The 21898-nt window shown below is 36.2% G+C and overlaps 1 protein-coding gene across 4 annotated transcripts in view; it reads left to right on the top strand.

Annotated features, from left to right (window-relative positions):
• wdr33 (WD repeat domain 33) overlaps positions 1-21898 on the top strand; it is a 46065-nt gene that overhangs the window by 5879 nt on the left and 18288 nt on the right. For all 4 annotated transcript variants that reach the window (XM_049478868.1, XM_049478870.1, XM_022678640.2 and 1 more), the window contains exons 2-12: positions 3559-3781; positions 3865-3933; positions 4030-4134; positions 5096-5191; positions 6840-6991; positions 10884-10981; positions 18292-18418; positions 20188-20342; positions 20444-20522; positions 21514-21624; positions 21760-21854. In XM_049478868.1, coding sequence (XP_049334825.1) covers positions 3578-3781; positions 3865-3933; positions 4030-4134; positions 5096-5191; positions 6840-6991; positions 10884-10981; positions 18292-18418; positions 20188-20342; positions 20444-20522; positions 21514-21624; positions 21760-21854 — 1291 coding nt within the window. In that variant the 5' untranslated portion in view covers positions 3559-3577. The remainder of the gene's footprint in view (positions 1-3558; positions 3782-3864; positions 3934-4029; positions 4135-5095; positions 5192-6839; positions 6992-10883; positions 10982-18291; positions 18419-20187; positions 20343-20443; positions 20523-21513; positions 21625-21759; positions 21855-21898) is intronic.

Below are 21898 nucleotides of genomic sequence, written 5' to 3'. Positions count from 1 at the left end.
AAACTCATAGATTATTAATTCCAATTCCATTAGTATTAGAATAGCAAATGTGAAAATGTGTTCATCTTTAAATGTAAGCATTTGTCTGTAGGCTGTTTATGCTCATGTCATGATACCAAAAGTATGACTTTTTAATACGATACCTGCCTAAATATCTCAATACTTATACTGAAACAATGCCACATTAGATTTTTTATTTATTATTATTTTAATGCATAAAAATGTTTTAATTAAAAACAGTGCATTAAGGCTTGTGTTTAGTGCAGCAGGGCGTATAAACACTGACTAAAACTCTTGTTCTCTAAAACTCTAATTCTTGTGTGACTTTCCACTGTTCAGATTTGCTGGTTATCAGTTATCTCATTCTTTTCATTTTGTTTTAGTTGTGAATCTGAACACTAGAAGAAACTGAACTGTGTAAAGGTGACTGTCAGAATAGAAAGATCATTACTGTATTATTTTAGAGTATTTTTTTATGCATTTGTTTGTTGCTCACCTCAGATTTTGTGACCCAGCACTGTGTGTCTCAACATGCACGTCATTGCTGTTGCTTTCACTTGAGATACTCTTTTGTAGTGGCGCGTTATAAAACAATTTAATGAATACCACTGCACTGTGCGTTTCTAATAGAGGCATTGGTGCAGATGTATGTATGTCTGTGTATTGGCAATAAAATAGTAATATTCATCACATATATCATATATTGCAACAGATTATTGAAACAGTAGAAAAAACACTATTTTAAAATTTATATAAAATAAGACTACTTTTTTCATCCAGTCCAAACAGTTGGGTCTAATGGCACTACTTTCTAGTAATCCAGCTGCTATCTTGGTCTCTGTCAAGGTTTAATCACAAAACAAAATGATCCACCAATCTTTACATCTAAGCTAATATTTTATCAGTTATATCAGGGGTGTCCAAACTTTTTTTGTTGGGGGCCAGAAGGAGAAATATATTTGAAGTCACGGGCCAAAGACTGTAATAAAACAAATAATGAAATATACCACTTTAAATAATACTTTTTCCTGATTATTTCATTTACACACCATTTTACTTGACTCTTTATCTTTGACAGTGTTGTGTAAACTAAGATTTTTCAAATTGATGTTTAATTTCATGATGTCTCTTAATATTAAACTCTTTAATTACGGCAACTTTTAGACTCTTTGGCCCGTTTTTCTGCACTAGAAATGCACACTCTCTCCGCTTTTAGACTCTTTGGCCCGTTTTTCTGCGCTAGAAATGTGCACTCTCTCCGCTTTTAGACTCTTTGGCTCCTTTTTCTGCGCTAGAAATGCGCACTCTCTCTGCTTTTAGACTCTTTTGCCCCGTTTTTTTGCGCTAGAAATGCTCACTCTCTCTGCTTTTAGACTCTTTTGCCTGTTTTTCTGCGCTAAAAATGTGCACCCTCTCCGACTCTTTGGCCCGTTTCTGACACCTAGCGTTCAAACTTTGAATCTCACATTATAAAAACCTGCTTAACAGCGGGCCAACTTTCATTCTATTTCTAAAATACCTCGCAAATGGCCCGCGGGCCGTAGTTTGGACACCCCTGATTTATACTGTGTTTTTGAAAATCGATACAAGACTGCAAAACTAGATATTAAATTTTAAAGTGTGTGGACTAACTTCTGTATGGTAATAAATGTTGTATGTAAAAGACAGAAACAGTGTGGGGTGCAAATAAATGCATATTGTGTTGCAGATTTTGCTGGATGCTTATTCTGTGCCTTTGTTTTAGTCCTTTAATTTATTTTGATCCATGCATGTGACTGCTGAGTGGATTCAGAATAAGAACAACTTGTCATAGGCTGTAAAGTCAGTACTGATATTTAGACCATTTATATATGCAGTAGTGTTCTCCATAGATCATTCATTCCAGTTTCGAAGTGTTAGAATAGCAAATATGAAAATGGGTTCATCTTTTAAATTAAAGCATGTTTCTTTTCAAAACAATACCCATCAGAAATAATGGAATAAATATATTTTTTATTAGTAACAAAATAAATAAAACTAAATCTTAACAATAATATTATGAAAAAACATTTAATACACATTTCTGACGATTGCGTTTTCTAGCAATACAAATGATCGACAAAACTGTACATGCTGTGATTGCAATTACCAGTGCAGCTGAGTTTAAAATGCATTCTTGAAACTGGTGCTGATAATCTACTTTTGAATGACTGATTTTTGATTTAGTGCAAACTTTGAGATGTTCTCCACATTTGTAGTTGTCCAAGAGGATATACCCAGTTAACTTTAAACAGTTATCACTGCCCTAAACTGCCTCCTGAAAAAGAGGAACATGATGATTAGGCCTGCACAGGATTAAATCATCTTTTGCAGACTGATTCGGATGTGTCCATGGATTTGCCCTGACTGTCAGATTCTTTTGCCAAATAATTCCATATTTTACTTTGTGCTTGTTCTTTCTGTACAAGCTGCTATTAATGGCTTTGCCCGGCTTTCTCTGCTCACTCGCAGAATAAGCCTGCAGGCAGAGGGGGGGAGAGTGTTTTGCGCTTATGTTTTACTATTTTTAATGACTTAAGTATTGAGAATATTTGTTCTGTGCAATACTAGCTAAAACTTGCTGCTTTGGTAAAGAAAAAAATATATATTTTAAAATTAAATCAATCAATCAACCTTTATTTCTACTCGGTAATACATTAAGGGTACCCCTCATTTTCATTGCAGTCAAGCCTTTACAAAATTAATGGGACTGAAAAATAAGTTTCAATTATAAAAACAAGCAAACAATAAGATTTAATTAAGAAGAAATAAAATAATTCAGAATAAAATGATATGCTGACAGGCTAAAATGTAGTGAATAGTGTAAACTGAATCCAGGGGTTTTAGAGCACTAGCTGACGCCTGCCTCTAAATTACATCAGCGTAGTCCAATACTACCTCTACTACTCTTTTTCTGGAAAACCTAGGCGGACCAGATTTATTACGATAGAAAAATCCCAGTCTTCGTCTGCACTTAATGACTAAATTATTAAGTATTTTTAAGTGAGACTTTTTCATCCAGATGTTTTTTTTTTTTTTTTTTTAGATTTGTGAAAAATGGGTAAACAGTTTCACCTGTAGTTTAAGCCACATAAGCAGCAGAATAAAACCTAATATAAATTTATTCTATTGCTCACATTTTATAAGCCATAAGGCTTACTGCATTAAAATATCAAAATGTCTGATTAAGGCAAAAGCAATGATTTCAGTGACTTGAAAGACCATTTTTGAATATGTCCCTTTATATTGTGTGCAGCTTCTTTTCTCAGCTATCATTGATCATGCCAGCAGGCAGGATGTTTGTTAACATTATTTTGTTTAAGCATTAAAGTAATTGGTCAATGTCATTCTGATTTTGAGTTTTGCTTGTAAGAGTTCTCAAGCTAAGTGCTTGAAATTGCTCATTGACTTGTATAGAACAGAGTAGCCTTATTGTATTTATTTATTTACTTTTTTTTTTTTTTAAGGTTTCTTGTGTGCAGTTTATGAATTAAAATGTATTAAATGGACGTCAATTGATCATATAATTCCTGCCCACAGGTGAAACTGATTGGTCATCATGGCGACGGACATCGGCTCTCCACCGCGCTTCTTCCACATGCCTCGGTTCCAGCACCAGGCGCCGAGGCAGCTGTTCTACAAGCGGCCGGACTTCGCCCAGCAGCAGGCCATGCAGCAGCTCACGTTTGATGGCAAGCGTATGAGAAAAGCAGTCAACCGCAAAACCATAGACTACAACCCCTCAGTCATCAGACACCTGGAGGTACAGCCTCATGCAGCAGTAAAAATTATATATTTTTTGATCATTCCGGGTTCAGAAGTTAACTTATTTTTGCTTTTGTCCAGAATCGTGTCTGGCAGCGTGATCATCGAGATTTCCGTGCCGTCCAACCAGATGCAGGTTGCTTCAATGATGTGAGTGCTTTATCTGGCTCTCAAAGTAGTTCCCATATATAACCGTGATCATGCTGGATTATTACAATTTCTCTGTGTCTCTGCAACCCTCTTCAGATGGTTCCTCCTGTTGGGATGCTCAATAATCCCATGAATGCAGTCACCACAAAGTTTGTCAGAACGTCCACCAATAAAGTGAAGTGCCCCGTGTTTGTTGTACGGGTAAGTTAAACACAAGTATATAAGAGCTTGAATTACTTGAATTTCTTGTCTCTTAATAAAGTGTTTGAGAGCATCAGTTAAAGTAAAGTAGTGAAGAGGTAGAGTTACAGGTATACAGTGAATAGTGAATATTTGAGTAATGTACTAATCCAGATTATGAGAAGAATTACTCAACTACTCAAGTAAAGATAAAGTACTTTAAGATAGGTTCGTCAATCTGAAAAGAAGAATTTTAAGAACTTTGAAAGTCTCCTCAAGTGCAGTCACAGGAAAGACTATGAAAAAAAACATAATAATGATGAAACTGGCACTCATCAGGACTGTCCCAGGAAAGGAAGAGCAAAAGTTCTCTCTGTTGTACAGGATAAGTTTATCAGAGTTACCACATGTTAACAGCTCCCCAGATAAGCTTACATGGCAGCTTAGTTTAAAAACTGTGACCTTATTCTATTTGCTTATTTAGGAAATTTAAGCAGTTTATATATACCAATTTTAATACCAGAATATTCTTATTATAATAATAATAAGATATGCCTTGTATTTATCTTTTAAAATTGTTATTGCACTTTATTAACGCATTGTCATTGTCAGTCGAATAAACTGGTCTTAGTATTAGTCTAAATTGTCCAGAAAATAAGATCACATGATAGCCCTTGTCCACAGCCAAAGTCAGAACATTTTACTTGATCTAGGGCCAAAAACAAGCTTTACTAGTTGAAAATTAGCAAGCACTCACTCGTCGTTTTCAGAGCTGTATTGACAGAGTTGCCATTGAAGTTGCTTTAATGAAATTCATGCATCTAAACATGAATCAAAAGATCGCTTAACATTTATAACTTGGGTTTGAACCTTGTCTTATATTCTGCCTCACAAAGGCTCATTGAAACGTGTTTAATATGGTTATTGGCTATGGAGCTCTCTCTCATTTAATCCCTTTTATTCTTGTCTTTTTAATATATAGTGGACCCCTGAAGGCAGGCGACTTGTGACTGGTGCCTCCAGTGGGGAATTTACTTTGTGGAACGGCCTTACCTTCAACTTTGAGACAATTTTACAGGTAAAAACTGTGTTTCTGGTGAATATGTCTCAGAGTCCTTGGTCCATACTCAATGCACATGCACAATCCTGATCCTGGAGGCACCATGCCCTACGCATTTCCTAAACATCCTAAACTTCTATTTTTGTAATTACGACATTGGGAATCTACGTGTTAGTATTCATGGTTTGCACAGTACATGTCTGATCAGTGACCATAGCTCCTGAATTAGATGATCGAAGTGTAGGTCTGACGACATGCTGGGCCAGTCTCTTCACCTGCATGTTGCACTCTCATTGGCTGTAGAAGCTGGCAACAAGTCCATGTTTTCTTTCTCATGGTAAAGCTGAGGGAAGCAACTAAGTAAACAAAACTGTAATTCTGTAAAACTGTAAAAAAAAATATTTTAAAGTCAAATTAGTGCTGGATGTTTAATCTACACAGATTTCTCTCCCAAAACTGTTTATTTCCATTTATTTACAGTTAGCTCAGATTCCCAATATTTAGTCTAAGTATGAGTTTTCAGTGAAGTTTCTCCAGCACTAAGGCTAGGTGCAGCAGCATTAGCCACTAACCGCAGCGTTAGCAGGACGTAAGTGAAACACTGAGCGTCCCGGAGCTGTCAGCTAGCAGTTCGTCCTACATAGCTTGCTTTAACATGGCAAACACGCAGACCACAGTCTGTAATATACTTGTCTATGAACGAACTGGAAGAGCTAGCGCTACAATTAGCGGCTAATGCTAATGCTGCTGCACCCAGCCTTAGTGCTGGAGAAAAATTCACCCTGACCCTGCGTTCACACTGGAAAGCGACAAAGCGACAGGCGACCATTCATTTCCTATGGCAGGGCGCGATTTGTCGCCGCGACACACGAGAGGCGACAAGCGACAGAGCGACAAGCGACACGGAGATGAATTTTTCTCAACTTTATGCAAATGAGTTATGACGCGGTGAAGCGACATTCTAACCCGATTGGCTCCTAGCTTTTCTTTGGACCAATCACAAACAAGGCGGTTCGACGTCCTCAAGCTCCTGCTCTCTGAATTTCTAGTTTCTTTCCCGGTTCTTTCTGTTGAACGGGGTGGACCCACATCAGTCTGTGGGAACGGCTGCGTTTCCAGCGCAGTTAAATCACAGAAACGCACAAGAGTCCAGCAAGTTTGGGAGTTATAGCTGGAGAATAAAGTGGCCAAGTGATTCCTTTTTTGTGCCTTTTTTCTTGTCGGAGGCTGGACCATGATAAACGCGGGCGTTGAGCTTGACACGCCCACAAGCGACAAACGCTGGGCGACACAAGCGACTCGTCGCGTTCCAGTGTGAACGCAGGGTTAGAACTCAGTGGCGTGGCTTTACTGCTCCTTAATACCTGACTGGTAAAATTTATACATAAAGAGCACTGGATTATAAGGCGCACTGTTGATTTTTGGGAAAATTAAAGGATTTTAAGTGCACCTTCATTAGTTAAATTGCCTTTTTTTCTTTACTTTTTGTGTTAAAGCTTTTAAGAAACATTAAAACAGGCATGGCTAGGTGCCTCCAGGACCAGGATTAGAGATGGGTTAATGAAATAAGCAGGCAAGCCCATATTCCATGCTTCATATTTTGTACCATACTTTTGCTAACCTTTATCTCTGTCTCCTTCTCTCTCTCTCTCGCTCTGTAACACAGGCTCATGACAGTCCCGTCAGGGCGATGACCTGGTCTCATAACGACATGTGGATGCTGACTGCTGACCACGGAGGCTACGTGAAGTATTGGCAGTCCAACATGAACAACGTCAAGATGTTCCAGGCTCACAAGGAGGCGATTAGAGAGGCCAGGTCTATACCCAATCTACCATTTTCTGTAGTTAACCCAAGCCTGTTGTTGTTATTGACCCTGCACTGCCAGGGAACTGTCTGTAGGGGGCTCCCCTCGGTGTTCTCAGTTCTTCTATACTTCTCCCTGTGCTGCTCAATGTTCCTGTCCTTAATTATTATTATTAATATTATTATTATTGACACGTGTATGTGTGTGCTGTCGCAACACTGCATTGATTTGTCACCTGTGGCTCCTCTAAGTTGCCTGTGTATTATGGGTGTTTCTATACGTAATTTGCTACTATTGTACAGAAAAAGGTCTATTTTTTCACATTTTTAAATAAAGTATTGACATTTATCTTTATCTATAAGGTCATTAGATGCAAAGATTGCGTGACTGACTGAGAGACACACAGGGACTAAGTGGTTTAAGCAGTGTGTTGTTGTACTGAGGATGATGGACAGACACACTGATGGCCCAGATCCATACACGTCCTCTTTCTTTAAGAGTTGGTACATTTTCACATTGGTACATTTTCAATGGGGAAATTGATGTCCAGCCCTTTGGCCATCAGAATCTGCCGCACTCAGCATGACCTTTTGCTTAGATTTGAATAAAAAGAAAGGGATATTTTTTAAATAAAGAAGAATAAAGGTTGCAAGAATAAAGATTACGCTTTTTCACATGTAGTAATGCAAAGAATTGCAAAAGAAAATGCAAGTAAAGTAATGCAACTGTCTTCGGGAACAAGTACACGCGTGGATTTCACAATCTCACTTCCACAACCACTCGCTTCTTCGTCTTCCAATGGGTGGCGGGTGGGGGGGATCACATCTGAACTAATAAACTTGATCAATTATTTTTCTCCCCCCTTAGATTCACACTAAATCTAAAAAGTGCAAGTAGCTATGAAGGTTCTTTTATTTCTGTGTGTTCACACTGAAGGATGAAACCAGTTATTAGGTTTGCACTAAGGGATGTTTAACGGGGAACTTTTCATTTATATAAAGGTGCAGCAATCAAGCAGATCCTGGACCTGAAAGTTTAGTTTTCATAAAGTTTAAGGTTAGATGGTGCTGCTGAGTTGTATCCTCATAAAACAAAATAAAGGTGCAGAGTACCCCCGCCTCCCAAGCTTGTCAAAATTGACCAATAATCAGCCCTCGTCTTGCGACTTTAGGTTATCTGGCTGAGAAATCCTGCTAAATTAAATATATGCCCCTATATGGAAAGTATCTCAGATCAGACGCTTGGGCTACATTTACACAGCAGGTAAAAGTGGCCCAAATTCTGTGCTTCACGTTAAGTTTCACTTTGATCCCAGCAAGAATCTCAAGAGCTATGAATGAGTTTAGAGTGCAGCTGAGCTTATCACCATGAATTCACTCCAGTTCGCTGAAAATGACATTTTACGCTTTGATCAGGATCAACGTGTGGACTATTAATTAGGAACATAGAGTGTGGCTGCGACACAAGCCTTCTAATATTATTGGAAGAAACGCATCAGTTCGAATGTGTTTATAAGGTCTCAGCACTGAAACCCTAACTCACCGCTGCTGTCCATTTTCCCGTCTACTCACGCTCGTTTTCTGTTGTGTTTGACATTGAAAACAAGTCACATGGGTTCAGACAGAGCTGCATCGACATGAATTAAATGTGTATCTGATATTAATACCACATGTTGATTTGGCCCAGATTGCTAATGAAAATGTCAGATTCATTGTGTGCTTTGACGAAAAAGGCCACATTTATCTGCTGTGTAAAAGTAGTCTTGGATGCATTTCTGCTAGGATGTGTTTCGGCAGGTGAAGGCCTCCCTTGTTCAATTCACAAGTCACTCATTATGTATTTATTTTTTTATTTTTTTTCTAATTAAAGAAACTGATAGGCATGCTAATTAGGAACCTCTACATACTGGCACTGTTTACATAGCTTCAAGCATTAATTCAGTTATAGCAATAGGTAGACAGTAAAGTGTGCTTGTTTAATCATTTATTTCATTTGATCCATTTGAACTGTTTGTAACTAGTGCTGCATGATATATTGCATGCATGCAGAATGTGTGTTGTCCCCTAAGGCAATTAAATCAAAACAGTGCTGTCTCTGTGTGAGTGACAGGCTGCTGCTGCCTGACACGAGGGAGGGAAGCAGGAGTAAACACAAGTCAACCTCATGGCCTCCACATGGCTGGGCATGTGCTTCTAAACGCAGCGGGAGACAGCCTGTCAAAAGCTGTGCACCTCTTTTTGTCACAGTTTTGCACAGATATTTCCAGTTACATCCGAAATCACGCTTTTAATCTCAGAAAATCACTCTTAAGCCCTATCTGGATGGGATTAGTTTCTCAGGGTTCCTGGAGTAATTTTCTTCTGTGATTTTAAGTCCATTTTTGAGTTTCGTGACCTCACGTTTAATAAAATAGCTATTTGTCCACTGCTGCGCACCGTAATTACACAAACACTAAAAGCAAGTGGAAATGAAGGATCTACTGAACGTGATTTCATGTGACTGAGAATGCCAAACACTCCTCCCGGCTTACCTTTTAAAAGGCCATTTAAATGCCTTAATAAAAGGCAGGTTATTGTTGTTTTGCTGTTTCCTCAGGTTTTGATTGATCGGCTAACTATAAAGCACAGACACTGCTCTCGGTCGGTTCAGATATCTGTTCCTTGCATTGTTTAATATTGCATTGTCTACTGTAAAAAAACAAAAACAACAACATTGCATTGTCAAATGTTTCCTATATCGTGCAGCCCTAGTTGGAATGAACACTTTTTTTTTATTGTTAAGGTATTTGTTTCGTTAATTGCTAGTGAGATGTAAAGAGGTCAAATTTAGACTTCAGACTCAATAATTTCTAAAATAAATCAGTCTTGCGCTTTAAATGTATACTCAAGTATATATATTTAATAGTAAATGTACATAATTTGTTAAGTGTTGATGTGTTCCATTTTTTTTCCAGAGAAAGTTAAAGGAGAAATCTGGTGTAAAATGGACTTGATGATGAACGAGCAGGAACTTTTTTTGAATAGCTCACCTCACAGCCGATGCTTCCAACAGGCTTACAATGCTAGCGATGGGGGCATAGAGTTGACCGTGCAAAGAAATGGCTAGTTTTACACCATTAAGTGCAAAGTAGCTTCATACTTCATTGGTAGAATTCTGAAGGTCCTGACGATTAAAATGAGACACTGAGAGCTTTAGTGAGCAGCTAGTTTATCAAAACATTGTTTATATACACACAGTACCTTCAGTTAGTTATTTAGTGATGCTTTCTTGAAATACAATAATTCACAGACCGATGATCTTGAGTTAATATGTAGAACAGAAGAACAGATAATAAAAAATATTCTGCCAAAATGCATGAATTCTAGCCCGTTTTAAATGTCAATATGTTTGGAATTCTAACAATGATGTCCCAAATATGCCCCTATCATTAGCCTTGTAGGCCTGTTGGAAGCATTGGATAAACGCGTTGTATTTGAAAATGCAGGAGGAGTTCATACTCCTTACTCAAGTCCGTTTCACCCCAGATTTCACCTTTAACCAGCATTTTACAGTCTCGAACATTTGAACTTTTAGTTTTAAGTATTTTTAACGTTAATTTTTTAGTTATTGTTGGCAGGATTGATATTGGAGCTTAACTACTGACGTGCTTGGGTTGGTAGAGAAGAGACTCTTGGTGAGGTTTTAGTGGTGTTTGGTCGTGAACATCATTTTTATGTGCAGGTGTAGCATCGTGAGCTTTAGGTCAGTCAGGCTCAGTTTGATCTTAGTGTGTGTGCTGTGTGAGCTGCTGGTGGACAGGAGAAGGTGAAGCCTCTGGGAGAGTCTGGGGGTCTCTGATTTCCTCATAGAGCTGCTGCTGCTGTGTTTCCTTCATTATTGATTCTTTCCCTGCTGTGTCTTCAGTTTCTCTCCTACGGATAATAAATTTGCCACTTGCTCTGACGACGGAACCGTTCGCATCTGGGACTTTCTGCGCTGCCACGAGGAGAGGATTCTGAGAGGTACGTTCACCACGGACTTAAATACTGTACACACACAAACACACTGTTTCCAGGAGAAAAGAAACACACACAAACTCTGGGTTTTCAAGCACTACATTTACGTTTCTACGTTCTTTCGTTCTTTCACATTCACACACATACGCACATGCACATGCATCTTTTCATGGGCTCTCGGTTGGTGTTGCTGATCATTTTTTCCCCCTTATCCTTTTTGTTATATTCCTCTCAGGCTTCTTCTGTGTGTTCTAGTTGGGTAAAAAAAAAAAGAAGAAGAAAGGACTTTGTCTAACAAAAAGATTGGTGTCTTACTTTTCATTGTTAATTAGACTTTTCGTTGTTTATTGTGGTTTATACTTAGCTGTAGTAATTGTCTGGGTAGTAAATCAGGTTAAACTGCACCTGAAAGGCCATTTAGCTTAATTATTAATAGGAGTATATTTAATAGTCGCGTGAAGTAAAATCGAGTTAAAATCATGTCCTCACCACAAATTCAGTTAAAAATGTGAAATGTAGATGTATTAAACACAGAGTGATCTATTTTAAGCTTTGATTTATTTTATTGTTAATGATTTTGGCTTACAGCCAATGAAAACCCAAAAAGTCCTGCTGGAAAATGAAATCTCTATTTCCAAACCATCACTGATAATCAGTAAATCAAGGGAGCAGAGTCTGGAGGAAGAGTGGAGAGACACACAGTCCAAACTGCTCGAGGTCTAGTGTGAAGTTTCCACCAATCAGTGATGGTTTAGAGAGTCATGTCTGTCATCTGCTGGTGTTGAACCACTGTGTTTTATTATCAAGTCTAAAGTCAGTGCAGTTTTGTTTTCCCACAAAATCTTACAGCACTTCATATCTTACAGCTTCCCTCTGCTACTGACAACTTTTATGGAGATGTAGATTTCATTTTCCAGCAGGACTTCGCACACTGCCCACAGCACTGCCAAAAGTATCAATTGATCTTACCGGTATATAATATTCTAATTTTCTGAGACACAAATCTTTGGGTTTTCATTGGCTGTAAACCAAAATAATCAACAATAAAAGCTTCAAATAAACACTTAAAATAGTTCACTCTGGGCTAATAAACAGCATTTAAATAAGAGTCCGCTACTGCTGATGCAGTTCATATGTCAAAATTATAAATACTGTCCATCGGAAAAATGCTTGTAATTTTTGTGGTATATTTTTCCTTATCACCCAGATCGTGCCTACAACCAAATCACAGCCGTGATGTTATTCGTGATAACGCACTGCTTCTCATGTTCTATGGCTTAATTATCACCCAGCAGAATTTTATCATATTGACTGAGATAAAGAAATAAATTGAGATTTTTGCCATAACGCACAGCTTTAGATTGAATTAATGGACCCTCATTGTTTTAAATAAATCTTTACATTTTTTTAAAAGGCCTTTATTAGAGAGAAATGGTTAATGTATGGTTACAGTATCTCACAAAAGTGAGTACCTTGTTTCACTTTGAGACAATGTAAAGTCAGTGTATAGCTACAGTATAACAGTGTAAATTAGCTGAGTCCTCACAATTACTCAACACAGCTATTACTGTCAATTTTTTGCTGCTGGTAAACAGCAAACTGCTTACAAGCTTTCTTGTGCATCATCTTGAGAAGAGGCTACCTTCTGAGATGACAGAAATGCAGACCAGTATCATATAAAGTGCATGGCGTATGGTCTGAGCATTGACGGGCTGTCCCCCCACCTCCTCAACCTCTGCAGCAATGCTGGCAGTACTTTTAAATGGCAACCTCTGGATGTTACGCTGAGCATGTGCTCTCTACTGCTTTAGTCGATTCTGGGTGGAACCCACACAGTTTAACCGTTGTATGACCTGGACCATCTTGCTGTATCTCAGTTTTAGGGTGCTATCTTCTTATAGCTTTATAGGCCATTTTATATAGAGCAACAGTCCTGTTCCTCACATCCTCAGAGAGTTCTTCGCCATGAGGTGTCAAAACACCCAATTTAACAGGCCTGCTCCCCACTCACACCTGAAACCTTGGAAATGGCTTATTTAGGGCACAATTTGGCCATTAATGGCTGTGTGTTGAGTTATTTAGAGGGCACACCCAAACACTGACTACACTGTATCAAAGTTTCATATCTTTAGTGTTGTACCAATAAAAGATATATAATAACATACCTAAAAAAATGTAAGGGTATAAACCAGTTATAAGAGAGTGAGGTTTACTGAAACCTGTTTATTATGTTAATCAAAATAAAAAAAAAAATCACATTTTTAGACTGTTCTTCCCTAAAGTGTTTATTGTTCCATATAACCGCCGTCTTTTTTTTAAATAAATAGCATAAAAACGTAATCAGTTAAAAAAAGTAGAAAAATTATTAACCACACTAAAATTCAGACTCTTCATATTATATACCAGTATAAAACATGTAGTATAAAATGTGTAGGTGTGTAACTAATAGTGGTGTAAGAAAATATCGATTAATTTAAATATTGTGATATGTTTGGCAATATTGTATCGATTTTTGAAAAAGCACAGTATTGATTTTTAAGTATTAGTTCGCATGTTAAAAAGATTGGTGTCAGAAGTGGTTCACTTAGTGTAGTAATTAATTAACCCCCACCCACTGGATAAGGGTGTTGTACGTTTTTGTTACTGTTCCCACTGTTTTGATTGGATAAAAGTAAACTTCTTTTTTTTGTTAAGATTTTAGAAATACGATAGTGGTGTTATAATGATATTTCTCCTAAAATTGGATTTAAAGGAAAAATATGTCCTTGCTTAAATTATTGCAATACGAAATTGTGGTATATTAAATTGTAACTTCTGCATTGTGATATAAATATCATATTGCCCAGTTAGGGCCAATACCAAGCCCAGGAATTAGCATGTTTCTTTAAACCAGTAGCTGAAGCAACACTAATGTTAAAAACAGTATAATGTCAAAATATATGCAATAGTAGTGATTAAATAAATTTAAATAAAAAAAAAGTTAGGATAAAACAAGGATTTGAAACTTGTGTGAACAATGTAGATGACTGCAACTGCGTTTTAAAATTATATTGTATATTATCACTGTCCAGTGAGAAACAGGTATCTCCATTTTTGTCGATTATTAGGTTTCCTTTTACTGTTACAATTTTTTGATGAATGGACAAATTGACTTTACATTGACTTTCATTGAAAGTTAAGAAGGTTTTTTTTTCTCTCCTGTAAAGTTGCTGTTTTGGAGATACTTGTTTTTTATTGGAGAGTGATACATAATTGTGTAACCGTGGTCACAAGCTCTCTATTAATGATGTGCCGTATTGTATTGTATGCAATAATGTCTCCAACCTCCAACAATATTATTATTTTAGGGTACAATATTTTTGCTGTTTGTATCAAAAGGAAATTTTACATTGTTCTCCCAGGATTTGCCTTTAAATAATAATATCTACTAGAGACAGATTGTTTATTTTATTTCAGTCCTGGATGTATGGAGATATTTGGAGTGCATATCTAGTATAATGACATGTTTGATCATTGACTACATAAAGTTCTACAAAGCTCAATTAGGGGTGTGCTGTATCATATTATACGCAATAGTCTCGCCAAATAAAAATCTGTCTTTTAAATTCAATGTTTTGTCATATCACCGAGAATATCGTTATATCGTATCGTTTGTGATATTAATTTAGGGCCTTATCGCCCACCCCTACCCTCTACTGCAGTAAAGCTGTATAATGAAACTCCTCGGTAGTGTGTGCGAGTGTCCAAAATGTCATTAAAGAGCCAGTAAACTTTCAGTAATAGCTGAAATGTGTTCCTCTGAAGTAATAAAATAACCAGACTTGCTTACAATTTTAATAAACATGTCTTAACCTTTAAAAAACGCTTGTATTTTGGTAATTTATGCACGGACACATCACAATATGCAAATCAGATAATCAATAATACCCCCCCACCCCCCCACCCCCCGCTGACGTCCAACCTTCTGCGTCGTACTGCTATCAGAGGCACACTGCTCTAAACCCATACATCACCCACTGCTCCTCCCATTTTTTCTCTTTTTTCTTTTAAAGCATTTTTCAAATTTGAGCCGAGGGTGGAGTCAGCTAAAATCAGGGGATTTAGTTACCCTTTAATCATCAGTTTGAATCTATTTTAGTCTCTTCAGGTAATTTTCACATCGTCTGTGTGGTCATATGATGGCAATATGCAAAACAAAAAAACATAAATGTATCAGTAGAAATAGCCCAAATAAAAAAACAATTAATTGAGGAAAGCTTTTCTTATTTCTAGAGATGCACGATGATTCTATCGAAATTATGACAATATTAGATGATCATAACTTCATGATAGAATCATCTGTAATAACCCTGCTACTTTAAAAACCATAAAATCTGTTAATTTAAGATCAATTATATATATATATATATATTTAAATAGTTTTTAAAGATGTATTCTTTTATTTAAGCTATTAACTTAATAAAAGAGGGTTTAAAGTTGAGAACAGTCTATTAAAGTACAAGTTAGATAAATAAATGAGAGAATACACTTCTCCATAGAAATCTTTAATTTTATTGTAATATTGGCATTGGTCAAAACTCTCCCCTTATTGTGTCCCTACTTATTACAAATAATGCTTAGTTTTAATGTTTAGTTTTTTATTAGGGCTGTGCACTGTGGGAATTCAATATTACACATGTACTAATGCATCTGAAAAAGTTTGAATATCATTTGATCTATTTTAAGCGTTTATTTATTTTATTGTTGATGATTTTGGCTTACAGCCAATGAAAACCCAAAGATCAGGGTCTCAAAAAATTTGAATATTATATAAGACTATTTGGTACTTTTGGCAGTGTGGGCAGTGTGCCAAGTCCTGCTGGAAAAAGAAATCCTCATCTCCATAAAAGTTGTCAGTAGCAGAGGGAAGCATGAAGTGATGTTACACAATATTAAAATGTTTTGAGACACAGATTTGTTTGGTTTTCATTGGCTGTGATCCATAATCATCAACAATAAAATAAAAAAAAAAAGCTTAAAATAGATCACTCTTTGTGTTTAATACATCTATATAACATATTGGTTTCACATTTTGAACTGAATTACTGAAATAAAGTAACTTTTCAATGATGCACCTGTTTATACAGTATCTGCTGATGCTGATATACACATTTAAAGTCTACAGAGAGAAAACACACACACTGGTATAACTTTAACTTAGAAAACTAACAAAAATGAATAAAAACAGCATAAATAAATGAATCTTAAATTATAGCACGCTCAGTGTCACTTGGTTCTATTCCAGCATTCAATATGGCCGTTCAATATGGCCAAAATTGATAACACTTTCTTAGTTTCGATCGATGCAATAACTAATATTGGTATGAACTAGGGCTGCAACTAATGATTATTTTGTTAGTCGACTAATCTGACTATCTTTTTTTCGATTAGTCGACTAGTCAACGATTATTTCTGCCTTGTCCTCCATCTCTAAAAACAACAGAAAAACAGCTGAACGTGAGATTTAAATATCCAGATGTTGTTTAAACATGGATTATACTGATATTTATTGATATTAATCTGTTGTGTTTGGGCACTTTTGAAGACACTCAAACAGTGTAAACTGTGTGAGTGAGCCATTTACCCATCTCCCATTGTGCTTCTGTCCCCAGCACTTTGTGTAATTTAGTACTGTTACAAATTAACGATTAGTCGACAATGAAATTTGTAGTCGACAAATTTAAATAATCGACATTGTCGATTATATCGACTAATCGTTGCAGCCCTAGTATGAACATTGTTAAAGCCTTCCTTGTTGTATGTAATAATGCACTCTTTAATAGGTCTATTAAACTATTAAAAGATAAACTTATCATACACTGTATTTATCGTGTTTTTTATTTGCAGACAAAACTCCTATTTAAATACTCTTTCATGCAGAGTACAGTGATTTATATTATTTTTGCTGCACATTTTTTAATTTAACATGATATTTTACACTCTCTGTAAGAAAATGTACAGTTTGGGTCAGTGTTCTTTAAGCACTGATATCCTCAATATGTATATTGTCGATATGATGAATAAAATATCAATTATATTGTCCAGCTCTAGTTTGAAATATTGGCTAAATTGGCTGAAGATCCTGCTAATATATATATATATATATATATATATATATATATATATATATATATATATATATATATATATATCTCATCCAATGCAGATGCAGTTCCGATGTCACCGTGCATCCCTAGTTATTATAATTGCTCATGGTTATATAGACATAATTGTATAGACATAAACTGTATGTTTATACATACACTATTTGTGGACAGCCCTTCTAATTTTAATAAACATGTCTTAACCTTTAAAAAATAAAAAATGCTTGTATTTTGGTAATTTATGCACGGACACATCACAATATGCAAATCAGATAATCAATAATACCCCCACCCCCCGCTGACGTCCAACCTTCTGCGTTGTACTGCTATCAGAGGCACACTGCTCTAAACCCATACATCACCCACTGCTCCTCCCATTTTTTTCTCTTTTTTTTTTTTAAAGCATTTTTCAAATTTGAGCCGAGGGTGGAGTCAGCTAAAATCAGGGGATTTAGTTACCCTTTAATCATGTCAACGATGTTGCTGAATGCAATCAAATCCTCACAGCAGTCATCCACTAAAAGCTAGTAGAAATCCTTATTCTCTGGGGTGTAGAGACCGTTACTCCCACAAAAGGTGCAGAATAAACATAGTGATTGATTGATTTAAATCTGGTATTGATGAGGATATATCAGAATATACTGATGAATGGACCAAAAAAAAAAGCTCCAAAATGCAATAATTAAAAAAAAAATAGTTTAGTTTTTTTTTCTTTGGGAGATAATCATTTTATTGATGACCTTACAAAAAACGTACATGGCTATCAATTTTGCTTACCTCAATAACCTCAATAATGCCTATTATTACAGTGTTTTCTGTTATTTTTCTAATTTTATACATACTTTATTTGTTTTAGACATTAAGAAATGTTTATATTCCAGATTCCAGTGTCTGCATATTCTTAATCGTTTAAAAGTAACTTTTAAAAGTTGCTTTTAGAAGGGTGAAATGACATTATTACGCTATAAATAGTCTGAAATTTACAATAATATTATATTATATTATATTATTACAATATATTATATGTTACAATAACTTGTGGGTCCGTTTATTAAGATTTGAGGCTTAATGTTCTTTACAGATGTATAAAAGTGTGAGAAATGGTGGAAAAGTGTTAATAATAATTAATAATAACCGTTTATTTGTTTCTCTCTCCTCCCCTCTGGTGTTCAGGGCACGGAGCAGACGTGAAGTGTGTGGATTGGCACCCGACCAAAGGCCTGGTGGTTTCTGGCAGTAAAGACAGCCAGCAGCCCATCAAGTTCTGGGACCCGAAGACCGGCCAGAGTTTAGCAACACTGTGAGTAGATCTGATTCAGTGATAACTGAGAAAAAACACTGACAGTGGAGAAGAGCTTTACAGATGCATCTCAAACAAATAGAGTAATAGAATATCACTGAAAAGTTACTTTATTTCAGTTATTCAGTTTAAAATGTGAAACTCATATATAGATGTATTAAATTTATATTATCATTGATTATTATGGTTTACAGCCAGTGAAAAAAAAATAAAAATAAGGGACATTCCATGATTTTGGTACATTTCAGGGGTGGTCACTTCTGAAAATTTGATCTTCAATTTGATCATTTTTAGTCATATATTTATTAAATACAGGTAATAGACTATAAAAAAAGTTTGATTCACCAAGCTCAGGTATCAAAGCAGTTTTTTAAATTAGATTATGTAATATATTTGGTAACTTACAGTAACAGGGTTGCGAGTAACAGGGTTGTAAATCTAGGCTAAGTTGTGGTTTACCCCAGGAACAGATGCTAACTGTAAAATGTAGCTATGTATACAAGCTCAAGGACAAACATGGTTATATAAGTATATAAAGTAAATTTTGACTCTACTCATTATTAGTCTTACAATATGAGTAACAGGGTTGCGTTCACTGAGTGACACACACAACTTGGACAAACATATTTGGAAAAAAAACTTGAAAATTGTTAGAGCACTTACTCTTGGTCTTGCCATGTGGGCAGAAAATGTGCTTGTGATGTCACTTCCTTTGTGCCAGTAGACAAATATTTTATAACTCTTTCTCTGCAGGTAAAATTCCTTATGGTAACAGGGTTGAGCGCATGTTGTGGGACACGACTTAATAGCATAAAAACTGTAACATGCAAAACAATGTAGACCAAAGAAGTTGTTTTCATAAGTAAAGGAGATGCAGATCAACAATATACAAGAGGAAGTCATTTATTTAGAGCTTATTTTAATTGTTAAATTTGCCAAAGGAGTTGGTCACCCAATGTGTGGGACAAGAGAAAACGGCCATTTTTTGAGGTGGTCCAAAGGTATTCTGTCTTTTGAATAATATCTAAGGAGCTTATTTTTCCACCAGATTTTACTGTTTGTCTTATAACAAGTACATTTTCACAAAAAAATAGTCATTTAGATATTTTGGATATGTACATTTGAAATTTAAGTGGTGGGACAGGAAATGTACCAAAATCCTGGAATGTCCCTTAATCAGTATCTCAGAAAATCATAATATTATATTATAAGACCAATTGGTACTTTTGGCAGTGTGGGCAGTGTGAAGCCAAGTCCTGCTGGAAAATGAAATCTGCATCTCTATAAAAGTTGTCAGTAGCAGAGGGAAGCTGTAAGATATGAAGTGCTGTAAGATTTTGTGGGAAAACAAAACTGCACTGACTTTAGACTTGATAATAAAACACAGTGGATCAACACCAGCAGATGACAGACATGTCTCTCCAAACCATCACTGATTGGTGGAAACTTCACACTAGACCTCGAGCAGATTGGACTGTGTGTCTCTCCACTCTTCCTCCAGACTCTGATTTCTTCCTTGATTTACAAATAAAATGTAAAATGTACTGATGATCAGTGATGGTTTGGAGAGACATGTCTGTCATCTGCTGGTGTTGATCCACTGTGTTTTATTATCAAGTCTAAAGTCAGTGCAGTTTAGTTTTCCCACTTCATGCTTCCCTCTGTTCTGACTACTTTTATAGATATGCAGATTTCATTTTCCAGCAGGATTTGTAGTAAAATACTGTATTTTGATGCAATGTCTCACTGTCACGTCTCGTGTGTCTCAGACATGCCCATAAAAACACGGTGATGGAAGTGAAGTGGAACCTCAATGGTAACTGGCTGCTGACGGCGTCACGTGACCACTTGTGCAAACTGTTCGACATCCGCAACCTGAAGGAGGAGCTGCAGGTTTTCAGAGGCCACAAGAAAGAAGCTACTGGTAAAATATCAAAATATAAAGCTTAGTTTTGTGTATAAACGTGAATTTTTGATATGGTTTTGACTGTGTTCTCTGATGATGTTGTTACTGTGTGGTTGTAGCTGTAGCCTGGCACCCTGTTCATGAAGGCCTGTTTGCCAGCGGTGGTTCTGACGGGTCGCTGCTCTTCTGGCACACTGGGTATGTACTGCTTAAATTTTTTTAATAGTTTGTGACCTTGATTTAATAGTGAAATAACGCACGATAACATCTGTCATTTTTCGAATCAATAAAAAATATCCTTATTATGATCATTTTTATATAATTGTGTACTTGCTTGTGCTGTTGTGGTACATGCTTTGGTACATCACATTATTTCTATGTGACATCGTTGCATTTTATGCTAGTAAAACTTAACACACAAAACAGTAAAATGAAGAAAAAAAAAAGATACATTTCTTTGATTTTACAAAATTGAAAACCTCTGGAATATAATCAAGAGGAAGATGGATGATCACAAACCATCAAACCACCAAACTGAACTGCTTGAATTTTTACACCAGGAGTAAAGCAGCATAAAGTTATCCAAAAGCAGTGTGTAAGACTGGTGGAGGAGGAGAACATGATGCTAAGATGCATGATTAAAAACTGTGATTAAAAACCATCAGGGTTATTCCACCAAATATTGACTTCTGAACTCTTAAAACTCTTTATGAATATGAACTTGTTTTTTTCTTTGTATTATTTGAGGTCTAAAAGCTCTGCATCTTTTTTTTTCTTTTTTTTTTCAGCCATTTCTCATTTTCTGCTCTAAATAAATGCTCTAAATGACAATATTTTTATTTGGAATTTGGTAGAAATGTTGTCTGTAGTTTATAGAGTAAAACAACAATGTTCATTTAAATATATATTTTAATATTAATATCTCTTAGCATTCTCAAAAATATAGTTATTGCAACAATACACTCAAATATTCATGTATAATTTCAGAGACATGTTGCCCACCTGTTCAGTAAAAGCTGAAAATCATTACTTTGTGCTGGTGAACAAAAGCATTAACATTTTACTACATGAATTATTACATGATTTTAAGTGCAGAACGTTATAATCTTTAGAAAAGCGTAGTGTTGTAGTTGTTACTGGGTCTTGTTGTAAAGCTGTAAATCTGAAAGCTGAAGTTTCTCGTTATCAGAGTGGAGAAGGAGGTGGGCGGTATGGAGATGGCTCATGAAGGCATGATCTGGAGCTTGGCTTGGCATCCTCTCGGCCACATCTTGTGCTCGGGGTCGAATGATCACACCAGGTGAGGGTTTTGAGTTGAGTAGTTTTAAGAATAAGTTAACAGAGATAATTAAATTAAATGTCTCGGATAATAGGCTCTACTGTGGCAAATAAGATCTGACCCATCCTCTTATACTGTTTCTTCTGTCTCCATCAGCAAATTCTGGACCAGGAATCGACCAGGCGATAAGATGCGCGACAGATACAACCTGAATCTGCTGCCGGGAATGTCGGAGGATGGGGCAGAGTACGGTGAGTTTCAGAACATACTTTTACTTTTAACTGTTTGTTTGAAT

This window comes from Astyanax mexicanus, chromosome 4 (assembly GCF_023375975.1).
Source record: "Astyanax mexicanus isolate ESR-SI-001 chromosome 4, AstMex3_surface, whole genome shotgun sequence".
NCBI lineage: Eukaryota > Metazoa > Chordata > Actinopteri > Characiformes > Acestrorhamphidae > Astyanax > Astyanax mexicanus.
The sequence above is the reverse complement of the archived record's forward strand: the minus strand, read 5'-3'. Positions and strand labels throughout refer to the sequence as shown.